The sequence below is a fragment of the Epinephelus lanceolatus genome, chromosome 1, assembly GCF_041903045.1.
Source record: "Epinephelus lanceolatus isolate andai-2023 chromosome 1, ASM4190304v1, whole genome shotgun sequence".
NCBI classification, from domain to species: Eukaryota; Metazoa; Chordata; class Actinopteri; order Perciformes; family Serranidae; genus Epinephelus; species Epinephelus lanceolatus.
The window spans coordinates 26158037-26171495 of NC_135734.1; the positions used below are offsets into that span (position 1 = coordinate 26158037).

The 13459-nt window shown below is 40.5% G+C and overlaps 1 protein-coding gene across 6 annotated transcripts in view; it reads right to left on the minus strand.

Moving 5' to 3' along the window:
* Window positions 1-12952, minus strand: part of ampd2a (adenosine monophosphate deaminase 2a) — a 42219-nt gene extending 29267 nt beyond the window's left edge. The window contains exons 1-2 of one of the 6 annotated variants that reach the window (XM_033626274.2): window positions 12897-12952; window positions 12493-12560 (exon numbers count right to left, since the gene is read on the minus strand). In XM_033626274.2, coding sequence (XP_033482165.1) covers window positions 12493-12502 — 10 coding nt within the window. In that variant the 5' untranslated portion in view covers window positions 12503-12560; window positions 12897-12952. Of the gene's footprint in view, window positions 1-4835; window positions 4983-8121; window positions 8657-10458; window positions 10589-12492; window positions 12561-12764 lie in introns of those variants that run through there. The other 5 variants (XM_033626273.2, XM_033626276.2, XM_033626270.2 and 2 more) reach the window with 5 other exon arrangements.
* Between the last annotated feature and the right edge of the window lie 507 nt (window positions 12953-13459).

The following is a 13459-nucleotide window of genomic DNA, read 5'->3' on the forward strand; positions in this document are numbered from 1 at the left end:
CTGTTAACTTGCCATTTCTGAGGCTGGTGACTCGGATGAACTTATCCTCAGAAGCAGAGGTGACTCTTGGTCTTCCTTTCCTGGGTCAGTCCTCATGTGTGCCAGTTTCGTTGTAGCGCTTGATGGTTTTTGCGACTCCACTTGGGGACACATTTAAAGTTTTTGCAATTTTCCGGACTAACTGACCTTCATTTCTTAAAGTAATGATGGTCACTCGTTTTTCTTTAGTTAGCTGATTGGTTCTTGCCATAATATGAATTTTAACAGTTGTCCAATAGGGCTGTCGGCTGTGTATTAACCTGACTTCTGCACAACACAACTGATGGTCCCAACCCCATTGATAAAGCAAGAAATTACACTAATTAACCCTGATAAGGCACACCTGTGAAGTGGAAACCATTTCAGGTGACTACCTCTTGAAGCTCATGGAGAGAATGCCAAGAGTGTGCAAAGCAGTAATCAGAGCAAAGGGTGGCTATTTTGAAGAAACTAGAATATAAAACATGTTTTCAGTTATTTCACCTTTTTTTCTTAAGTACATAACTCCACATGTGTTCATTCATAGTTTTGATGCCTTCAGTGAGAATCTACAATGTAAATAGTCATGAAAATAAAGAAAACGCATTGAATGAGAAGGTGTGTCCAAACTTTTGGCCTGTACTGTACATTTTATTGACTTCTCTGTTTTGTACCCTCATTAACCACTGACTCCTCACTCCTCTTAACCAAGAAGTAAAGCTGCAAGTGATCAACTAAATCACGTAGCAAACAGAATTTCCAGCAATCAGCTAGACTAAAAACAAGCCTTATCTGGTCTATCACAGGCCAAATTTTGGACTTTGTAGTGGTTAAAAAACTGCCATCCATAAAAAGGTTGTTCTCATTTTGAACCAGAGCATCTGCAGATTAATTTGTACCCAATATGCAATGATCCACTAAAGTTAGGCACGATACAAGATGAAAAAATCACTGTTTTTGTTATCTTTACCCCCCATCTTGACTGCAAGGGAGCTGGGAGGGACAATTGAGTGAGATTCAACTCTTCCTTGTTTGGGAGGGGAGAGGGAGGTAGGAAGGGGTTTTATGGGACATTGTCTCCGATGTTTGTCTCCATATAGACATATCCTGTCTACTCTGATTACACCTTGATAATATAACCTACATATTGTCTCCTCTTCATTACACTATTGTAATGCATACACACCAGACAGTCTGCCCTGCAGACTTCCCCATCCACATGTGCCCAGACATATGTGGGGAGATCTGTACTAGAGTTGGGTCAATTTCCGGTTTTGCCCATCCAGTTCAGTGTACAAGCTTCAAGCAGTTTGATTTTATGAAAACCAGCAAAACCAGTCTTTGTACTGTAATTGTGGCACCTTATGGCAAATTAAAAAGTAGCCTACATCAGCAACCTGTGCAGACGGTATCACAGCGCTAAATCCAACTCATATTGCATTAGTAATAAGCAATATGAAACAGACTAACGGAGCCACTAGTGTCCTACAGGACATGTGCAGCTTACTGCCAAGCCAAAGCCAGTGTCGGCAATATGAAGGAGATCAAGTTTCAATAGAGCTGGGAGTGGGGAGAGCAACCACACTGTGTCTGTTTACTTTATTGTTCATGTGTTTTTTTAGGTGACTAGAAGAGAAATAGCAGAATTAATTCTCAAAAAAACTAAAACTTCACCATAATGACAATGTTTTAGATTTGAAGCCGATGGAAGAGGGGTCCTAACTGGTGGCAAGCAAGCACCAATTTGAGCTAAACTTTTGTCGGACGGCATGTTTCTCTTTATTCCTGTGGCTTGTTTTTAAAGTACTACAATGGAAGAGGAATGGCTGTTTCATGAAGTTGAAATGGGTAATTATCTACATGATACCTCCTTATTTTGCTACAACACCCTAAATGAGATAGCTGACTGGAGGATCACCAGGGAGCTGAAAGTTACTGGTAAGCCAAATGACCATCGCTAAATACAAGCAGCCACCAGCAATAACTTGCTGGTGGCTGTACTGTATGTCACATCCAGTAAATATCGCAATATAAAACCTGTGTTTTGTGTTTTAAAAAGTAATGTTACAAACTCAGGAAGATAGCATGTCGGCTCATCACCAATCTTTTAAGTGCTTACATCTCATAATTGTAACAGAAGTGCATATTTAATGGATTTAATGTGGAGAATCAGTGAGCTCCAATGTAAAGCAGTGCTACATGATAGTCAGATGCTAGTTTTCTGTTTGGAAGTGGTGCCATACTTTTCCAGTGCTGAGTCAACCACACCTAGTAAAATTCAGTGTAACAATCCAGTCCAGTGTTTGGCTTTATAACAGCCCAACAGTAATCTACACTCTGCTGAGAACTTTGGTAGTTTTTCTGCTCTAATATTAAAGACTGAAATGGCCTCCCTTGTTTGGGGTAAATGATGATGAGTATGTGTTTTGCCATTGATGACATTATTTGCTTACAACAATAAAATCAGAGCAAGCTGCTAAGTTTGCTGCCCAAAGCCTCACAATCTACATGTCCACTTCGTTTCTTTCTTTAAATCACCATTCTTAAATACAACCTTGGGTTTGAAGTCATTTTCAGCCCCAGCTTTACTGCTTTTACTTCTGTTGTTTCAACACATCTTTTTCCCAAGACGTTAATCAACAGAGCACAGAGGAGCAGCTGTGCACCCTTTTCTACTCCCTTTCTCCCAAAGGAACAAGAGAGCTAACATTATGTTAAGGTCCTTGTCAAGCAAACCTAATCTCTAACCCTGCACAGAAATTCCCATGTGAATAAAACGGGATAAAAAGTCCTCAGGGTTCTCAGCATCCACACTGATGTTGTGTATATCTCTCAGGAATATCAGTTCCCAAAACAATAGAATCCTCCCCGCAGCCCATCACACACAAGTTTACAAAAACACTGACTGTATACTCCCAAATTCACACACATAGATGTACACATACACGGCAACTGCATATACACACCTACAGTCACGCCAAAAGAAACAGACACACACATCCACACTCCCCCTCCAATCCTCTGTGATTATCCACAACCCTGTGCAGACACCAAACCTCTTGCCACCTCTCACCATATCTGAATATAGCAAAGAGAATCACTGTGTCACTCGACACTGTCAACATGTAGCACACTGTACTTAGCACTGCTTGGACATCGAGAGGTTAATATTCCATTCCTGAGACCAAAGGTGAGTCAGGCATGAAAGCCAAAGGCAATAAAAAGAGTGTTGCTTCACAGAGATGTCGAAGTGAGGGGGCTTTTGATAACACACATCCTGTTTCTATGAACTTTAATACAGACTCACACACCTCTCGGCACTGCTATCTTTACTTTGGCATACTTTGTCCTGTTCATGCTCTAATCTACTGTCTCGTTTGATAAACCTATGAAGAAGAATGAAGAGAATGCTACAAATGCTAGACAGTCTACAGAACGTCTGTATAAATTAGCTGATTAATAGTTTAGTCAATGCAAAGTAAAAAAAAATATTGAAAAAAAGGTCACAGTTTCTGATATACAACAGAGGAAAGTCTCATGTTTGAGAAGCTGGAACCAGGAGCTGAATGAATGACTGAAAGGATAATTTGATTATCAAAATAGCTGCTGATCTATTTAAAGTTGATCTACTAATCTACTTTTCATTTCAGCTCTTGACTTAGTCTTGGTAAGGAATGCTCAATTTTCTCACTAAGGAACACTTCTAACTGAACCAAGGGCTACGTAACAAGTGACAATTTATATTATCTATTGATTTAAAGCCCACATCTCACCCCGCTCTCCAAGGATGTGTGATTTACTCTTACAGCTCACTGATGATCAGTAAACTGTGATGAGTGTGTGTTGGGAAACTCTGTGTGTGTTTGCATCGCTTCACAGTGCATTAGTGGAGATCATTAAGTGACCAGGGGAGAGGTGGGCGAGTGATTCACTGACTCATTAAGGTCACAGGACAATAACAAGCCAGTCAGGGACCAAACATCAGCTGACGCTGGTTCATCTGTGATCAATGAGGTGGATTAAATGAAAACAGATCTTCATTAGGGGCCATGCTGAGAGCAGAGACAGACCAAAGCAGCGTGCTTAACTGTACCTCAGCGATGAAATACAACCCATCATAACCATGCGTGTAAGTGCTATCTGTCAACCTGCAAATCACCCCGGTGTGTCCGATGGCATGATGTTGAGTCTAGCGGCTCTGAGCATGTGTGTGTGTGTGTCTGTCTGTGTGTGTGTGTGTGTGTGTGTGTGTGTGTGTGTGTGTGTGTTGTGGTGACGATTAAAAGGGCAGATAGTGGCTCTGCTGGTTATCTACTCGTCCCTAGCAACAACAGGCCCACCTGTTGGTGTTGTAGCTTTCCAGAACTTGGTTCCTGGTCCTCCAAAATCTCTTTTCCAGAACTGACACACTTCCTGTCATACATGGGAAGCAACTGAGCTATTCATAGCAGGAGAAAGCCCTGGAATTTTCCACCCAAACACAGAGCAAACTGGTCCTTACTCATGTCCAACTGCAGGACAGTCAAAGACCGGAGACACTGACAAATGACCACTTGTTTAAAACTGATTGACTGACTTTACAAAGCACTTCTGTGCCTTAAACTCCCTCTAGTGGTGAAACGGTAAAGTGCAGAACTGTAAATGTACATGTGAAGGTGCTATTAAAATGTACTGTAGAAAAAGCAGTTCAAAGAAAGTGTTCTAGATTTTCACACTTTACCAAAATGAAATAAAGTCCCCATATATACACACAGGCCTACCTGGTTTCAAACACAATTTATCATCTGTTCTGAGCTGCAAAGTCATTACTGTCATACCTTTTGGTTGCTCTTAGTCCCAAATGTACAGTCACTGGTTCTCTCGATGCTTGAAATAGTTCAGTTTAACAACATAAATGACGTTCACTTGTGTCGTGACACTGAGGTTCTGCTTCGTCTCTTAGAAGTAAAGAAAAAATCCCACTGATAGGCACAGGGGTTGCCTGATGTGCAGGTTAAAGTCCATAGGGCAACAATGTGTAGATGTGCTAATGATTCAGAAAGGAGTGCAGCAAAGCCCCCCAGTGGTAAAAGAAAAGAGCCCACATGAGCAGGCAAGTCATGACATACAGAAGAACACACATAAATTTAAGAGCCCACAGAGACATGCCATGACAGGATCATATATACATGATTAACGGTGAACCAGAACACAGGGAGCCCAGAGTGCTGGAGGGAGCACAGCAACCAGTCAGCTGCAGCATGGAGCAGCATGTATACTGAGCAGGAAGCATGCACATAATTTGGAGCAGGCAGTTTGAATAGACTATGCATTCATTTAGAATAATCAATACATGTTCACACTAAGTATAAAATACTAAAAAAATGGCACTGCGTTCAGCATCATTTCTCATTTCTGCTCAAGTAAAAGGCAAACTGTAATTGTATCCACAATGTACATGCCAGAGACCCTCTCTGCTCTCTGTAAATTGTCCAGCACCATACAGAGCAAAAAATCCACAGTGGGAAATCCATGTAATGAGGCAGGGATCTCACATTTTTTGCAAATGGTATTGACTTGACAACACAACTTGAAAAGGAACAAAGAAAATCTGTTGCAACAAAATCACCTGACAGCTACCCTACCCAACAGCCTGCAGATAAAAGGTGCAGAGGGTAGTGTCAAGTTAGTGGCCAGTAAGTTAGTGAAGATCAAGGCAAGAGCCTCTGTTTGAGATCAGATCACAACAGAAAGCGCAGCAGTGACTCATGCTGGCGAGAGGAATTCCCTTCACCTCTCTAGCAGATACTTTAATAGCTTCTATACATCACGTCATATAGCTCTGGCTGCAAATTACATATTCTGCTTCATGTGATGCAATGAAGGTCCAGTGGGTAAAAGCAGCCTGCAGGCAGAGACAGATTCCTGCAGAGTAATCAATGTTTCCACCAGCAAATCAACACTAACACTTGCATAAAATATCTGTTTCAAATGTGCAAGAGTGCTGGAGATTTTTTATTTGGGGGGAAAAAAAATCCTCTGAGATTCTTGAAAGGAAAACTGCTGTGGAGCAGAGCTATTCCTGGTGCTGCTACAAGAAGTAACACAGGAAATGCTGAAGACTCCAGTTCATGACGTGAATTTAACACCAACTGCTAAAGCTGCATCTTCAGTAAATGTTTCTGCAGCAGTAATTTGGCATTGGGAATGCTAACAGACTGGCGTGGTCAGATGGAAGTGCTATAATGGGTGGCCTACATGTGGCTCTTATGACGGACTGGGAGTGCAGGGGGGCTCAGCCAAGCGGCTAATTGAGAGGACTTAAATGACTGCATGGATGGAGAGACCTCTAAGTTATTTATTACTGCAGCAAAGACAGGCTTCCTCAGCAAATACGGCATAGTGTGTGTCAACGTGAGTTATTGCTCGGGATCTGCTGCAGCATCTCTCCAAACACTCAACATTTGTGCTGCAGTGCTATGACACACTGAGGAAGTAGCTTCAAATTAAATCAATATTAACATTTAATTGCCTCATAAATACATTTTGGCGTCTAACTTTCTAGTTTCTCCCCACAGAGACCAGTTAGCACCGACTTCAAAGGTTATCACAGAGCTACCATCACTGGGCCTGTACCCCATCACTCTAAAAAGTTAATGAAACCTCTACGTATACCTCGTGAACTGACACTACTGTTGATTAATATACCACAATGTGCCAGTTAGATACAAGCCTGTGGTGACAAATTCCTATTAAAATATGAATAACTAATATAGTGCTAATAGAACAGCATCTGAGATTGAGCTGCTTTACAGGTTAAATCTAAGTAAAGAAGCCCAAACAGTCAAAAAGGAATTAGGAAACGGCACTATCTATATTTTGTAATATGAGCCGATTTAGAGACCCACTGTGGATTTAGAGATTTGAGACTCAATCAGAGAGTTTCTTATCACTTCTGAGCTGCTACTGGAGGAATCTAACCTAAATGTATAGGGAGGGTGGGATGCAATCATTTTTACAGGGTGTCTACAGGTATCAAACACTTAAATTTGGTCGAAAAGTATCTTGAAAAGGTTTTCAAAAGCATTAAATATAAGACAGTTTAGGACATATGTATAGTCCTGTGCAGAGGAAGGTTTTATGTAGGACAATGGTTAATAGAATGCAAGTATAAAGATTCAAATTTAAGACATTTTACGACTTTTTAAGGATGTGCAGAAACAAAAAACGTGTGTTTTTTAATGACGTTTCTCTTTCTCCATGTGGTCACTGCACATTCCCCTGAATAAAAACAATGAGATTTTGGCAGTTGGGGAGGATGCAGCTGCAACATAAAACAATCCCACCACTCTTTCGAACCCAAGCTGATGAGATGAGTAGAAGCCAGTAAACCCACGGTAACCTGTTATCGCTATAAGGGGAGGGCAAAGGGGCCCATTGGGTGCTGGGTATCCCTTTAACCTTCTTACACTGCTAACATCAAACATGCAAAAAAGTAAAATACGTGATAACTTTGTAAAAATGATTTATATTGTTCAGCAGGTCAACCCTGGAGGAGAAATAATCAATATATAACCTAATGGGTGCACATCTGTTTGGGCGGGCAACCCACATAAGAGCTTGGGAAACACTCTGAAAAAGGGAGCTCCTATACAGTGTGTTCTTTCCCCAGCATGCACAAAAAGACAGCAAAATCAATTAAAAAAGATTCTGATATGTATATTAATGTGCTTAAGTTTAGCTATTATCGTATATTTACTGCATATTAAGAACAGAGTATCAGTTACTGAGCAGTTATCATCTAGTTTAGATAAATACTCTTGGTAGTGAATTGCATTACAGTCCCACACAGAGCAGCATGCATGCTGAATGCTAAACATACAACATCAGTCAAAGCTTCAAACTAATCAAACCAACATCCCAACAACAGAATCAAAACAAAACTGATCTGCTAACCAGAGTTGCAGTATTCTCCATCTCTGGAAACTCAGTTCCCTCCCTTAGTGATCCTGGTGAGCAGCATGCATTCTTAAAAGCCACTGCCCAAGCATCTGTGTCATTTTCTGACTCCACATTGAGAGTTTACTCATTCCTCATATGGGACCCCTTCTCGCCCAAACTTACCAGGGCTGGTGGTGCTTTGCAGGCTCCCCCTTTTGCGAAAAGGGGATTTAGATTTAGGCTTTCCTTGTCCATCGTTGTTGGAGGAGGAGGAGAAGGAAGAGGATGACATCTTGCCGCCTGTGCTCCTGTTACTACTGGAGCAGAGCAAGTCAGAGCTGCGCAGTGGCCAGCAGAGGGAGAGAGGAGCACTAGCTCTAACGCTGGAGCTCTGTCTCATGATGGGGCAGCGGGGCGGCAGGACCCATACTGGGCCTGGAAAAGCTCCTCTGCAGAGTTGGCTCCTCCTCCTCCTAGCCAGCAGCGGGTCAGGAGGCATGCTGCACAGCGACGAGCTGAAAGGCAGCCCAAGGCTTCCCCAGATCACGCTGGGGGCCATCCTCCTTGGTTGTCCTAGCAACCAGGGAATGAGCTTCCTGTAGCTGATGCAGGGAAAAACAGCCACAGAGGAGGGCATTGCAGATCAAAGTGTGTAGCTAGCATGACAGGCAGCAAGCATGGAGACCGACAGCACCCCGCCAGCTGAACGCCAAGATGAGTGAAGGACAAAAGTTTTTTTCCACTCATCTAAAAATAGCAATTAGATACTCAAGATATCCAGAGAATGTGTATTCAACCGAGAGAAAGGGATCCAGATGAAAGGCAAGCGACAAAAATGTCAAAGAAAACAGACCAGTCAGAGTGGATCAGCACAGAAACCAGCTTAGTGTGTAAGCTGACTAGTGAACTCTCAATCTTCTTTGCTGGAAAATTCTGAGGGGAGTCAGATAGCCTAAACACACACAGCAAGGCCCGCCTGACATGATGTATTATAAATAGTGACAACCAATGCCCAACAAGGTTACTAATGCAACCTGTGACAAGCACACACAACTTCCTCTCATCTGGTTCTTGTAGATTGGTGGCATTTATTATAATATTACACGCTCTGATTTAAATTGTAGTAACTACACAAACTTCAACAAGTCAGCAGACCCTAACAAAGTAAAACTAAGAAAGCTGTTTTTTTGTTTTGTTTACCAAAAGATTGATTTACTGCTGTACACCCATGCAACCATTTAAATGTAAAATAAAAATCTTTGAAAGTCCTTATAAACTCCAAAATTAAAAACTGTTCCTCACACAAAAATACATTTTTACCACGTGTGATTGTTGTGATTGCGTGTCTAATTTGGCTTTTCAAAAATAAGAAGCTTATCTCAGACTTCCCAGGTTCTACACCGAATACAACTAAAACAACTCAATAAAATAATTTCAGAACTGTGACAAATCTAGTTTATATTACTGAAGCTGAAGGACACTGACCTTTGACTATGTGACACTGTATTTTGGAACTTTGAGATCCCTCACTTACTCACTGACTCAGAGCATGAGAGCTATAAAAAAAGAGAAAAGATCTCCATCTAGTGGTAGGAACATGTTAAGCAGTTTGACAAAAACCTGTTAGTTCTTTTTCAGCACACAATTTCTGCTTGAGCAGCTTCAGTTTATCAAATCGTACAGACGTGAGAACAAACATTTTGCTTACATAAACAATAAACACAGCAAGAAGGGGCTTCACAGATTATTTAAATGTAGCATAGTGATCATTTAGTGAGTGTGATCATCTATACACGCTGCATACAACAGCACTGAGCACAGTTTTCAGGGATAGAACTTAGTTTCAGATATACTGTAGCTCTATTAACTGACTAACTAACTCAAAATCCAACCGTTCATCATTAATTTCCTCGATCACCGTCTAACCACCTGAACACTTCAGAATACAACTGATGTTGCAACTGCAGGATTATGCTGAAAGTTTTTGCAAGTAAACTGTACAACACTGGAACACAACTATGCCTGAGACCAGACTGCGAAACACTGAAACCGACCACACTGATCTCTGTAAATCTGTAAACTATTTTCTGTTAGAATTTGTGTGAAATTAATCTTAAAACATAGATTAAACTAATCACAAATCTATTCAAACTATGCCTAGAAGACTGAAACTAGAGCTGCAGTAGCAAAATCAAACAACTGCAATTAGACATTTCTATAAGATGAGCCTGGCAACAACATCTTTCAAGGATAAATATTCTGCTGGGTGACTGACATAAGTGTAAGAATTCAAGGTTTAACTTCCCCAAGTTAAAGTAAAAAATCTTGTGTCTGGGTGTCTCCAGCCTTTTCTGAAATCTGACCTAGTTTTTGAGAGAGCTGACGCTCACCATCTGGTGCAGCAGCAGCAGCAAAGGGTAAAAAACAGAAGCCTACTTTTGTCTGAAATGAAAATCTGCCCCCACGATTATGTCACATATTTTGCTAAAACCAAATAACTCACATTCCTTAAGGCCTTACCTGGAAGCAGCAGTCAATTATGCCAGTCTGATTGCTCTCGTTATTCCTTCTTTGGGTTTCTCTTTGCCTCCTGTTTGCTTAAGCTGTCTGTCTGCACACCCTTTTGCTAAAAATGAGACCACTGTGCATATCACTGGCTGCTTGGGGATTTTTTTCCCCCCACTCCCACAGAGCAAAGCTCATGGAATCCAGCATTTTGTTTGCAGAGGCCATACACCAAAAAAACTCAGTGCTCTCTCTTTCAATGTAAAACCTTTCATAGGAAATGCAAAATGCCATCAAACCCGACTGAACAAAGCAACATTTTCTTTATTTATATTAAGTACAATTTGCATTCAAAGGCTGATGTTGCCACACCTATGAATGAGAAAAGCAAACCTGTGATTGTTTTAGAATTTGACAAATCAGAGCCATATTAACAATGCCTCTGCTAATCACAAGGACTGATGGTAACCATTCACAAAAACCTAACTGAAACTAAGCACTTATGTTTTTTTGTTTGTTTGTTTTTTCAGCTTGTTTTATTACATGATTAAATTTTCAATGACATTTCCTTCTCAACTGTTTTAAACAGTTATTCCAGTTTAGTTTTCTCAGTACTTTTCAACATTTGAAACATTCATCTTAAATGAACAGTGTGTAGGATTTAGTGGCATCAAGCGGTGAGGATTGCAGATTACAACCAGCTGAAACTTCTCCATGTGCCAGGCACGAACTCCTGGTAAGGATGCCTTCAATGTTCATTGTTCAGGTGGTTTTTACCTGGAGCCAAATTATCCCCTAAAAAAATATTTAAAGATTTCTACAGTCAGGCTTCCACCTCACCATGTGCGGCGCCAATTACCCATCTCCAAAATGTTCCTAAGCATATACCTCTTTCAGGCCTTTTTGTGCATACACAATGTTTAAAAATGAGACTCGAGAAGATCAAAATTGGTACCAACAGTGAATAAAGCAGTTTTACATTACATGAATTTACGAAAACAAAACAATTCTTATTTTCAGATGATTATACACCAAAGAAAACATACTTATTAAAGTAAATTTAATTTCTGCCAATATACCCACCTAAATCCTACGCACTGGACCTTTAAAAGATTAGTACTTTTACTACAAATAGAGGAATATTTATGCCAAATAATTACTATTTTGTCCTTATCTGAGACAGGGGCCTATAAGGATATAAGACAGGGGTGTCAAACATATGGCTCCTGGGCCAGAACCAGCCCACCAAAGTGTCCAATCTGTCCCACTAGATGACTACACTAAGGGGTGCCAGGTTTCAGGAGCAAGTTCCACAATGCATTACAGAGGCTTTTCCACCCTGAGTAGAATACAGTTCTCTGATATAATAATAAATATTTACTGTGACCATGTTAACAGATATTGAACATTGTGTGAAATATTGTCAATCAGCAGCTTCAGTATGAAAGAATCTGTATCAGGAAATGTTTGGATAAGTGCACATGTAATGACAGTGAGAAGTAGACTGCCTGAATGTGGAAACACTGAGACATACTGTTGAGACATCTCAGGCTGTTTATCTGTTTTGTGAAAGGATGAACATCTACAGAATGTTCTTGTAGTTCTTTATACAAAAAAGGGAAAATATTTGGAGCTGATGACACGCATAGGTTATTGTTTGATGGTTTTATTGGTCCGGCCCATCTGAGATTAAATTGGGCTGTGTGTTGCCCGTGAACTCACGAGTTTGACACCCCTGACAAAGAATGTCTTATGTAAAGCACTTTGAGGTAAATTTGTGATTTTTGGGCTGTATAACGTAATGGACAGACTCCAGTTTTCTAACAGCCATTTTGGGTGTTGCACAGCCACTGAAGACAATAAAGTGCCAAAGAGTGTCTCTACTTATTGACATAAAGTACATTAAAGCAGCTGGAGGTTAGCAGCTGCCTTCAGACCTTTTAAACTAAAGGCATTATACACTAGCATCAAGTTATGTAATCTCGTCTATGACAAAGTACCTGTGCTAAATGACAGCTGTTTGCACCGTGTCGCTGTTTGCAGACTTACCACCTGACATTGTCGAGGACCAGCTGGGAGCAGAAGCAAACTGAAGTTAGCGCGAGACAGGAAATGTCCTGCAGACAGAGACAAAGCACATACGTTAAACTGACAGTACATACATGCGTTAGCGACTGAGCTGATAAGCTATCAATAACAGTGAGACCTGAGCAGCTGTGTTATCTCGGAGATAACTTTTACCAAAAGCCTTCACATTTCTGCATGTTAAAATGTGTTTCCGCTGCCTCGTTGACAGCTGGACTCGACCAACGGTAACTTACCTCGACATTAACGTTAGCTGTTAACGTTTAACCGTTTCATCGGTTACTTTTCGTCAGTGAATAACGTCGCGTTAACGTCACACCTGAATTAATAGATTAACAATACTTTTAAGGTTGTAAATATTGAGTTACCACAGGCGGTCTTCATGTGCTGGAGGAGGTGGGTTTCTGTTTTGACGTAAATGCAGTTTCCTTAAAACAAGTTTTAAAGGAGACGCCTGCTGTGACACTGAGCGGTGGTCCAAAGGTCAGCAGAGGGCAAAGGTCAGCTCAGTTTCAGTTAGTTTCCAGAGTATGTTCACTTGTTTCAGTTTATTTTAATTTGTCTACTTATAGCTTAGTTTTAATTTGTTTTAGTATTTAATTTAATTTAATTTAATTTAATTTAATTTAATTTAATTGTATTTTATTTTATTTTATTTTATTTTATTTTATTTTAAATTAATTAATTTATTCATTTATCTGGGAGGCATTGTGGCCTCACAGCAAGAGGGTTCCTGGTTTGTACTCAGGATGGGGTGAACTCAGGGTGGGCCCTGTCACTTATGTTACATTTATGTATTTTTCATTAGTGTTTATTACCTCCGCCAAGGAGGTTATGTTTTCGCCGGCGTTGGTCTGTTTGTCTGCAAAATAACTCGAAAAGTTTTGAATGGATTTTGATGAAATTTTCAGGAAAGGTTGATAATGGGACA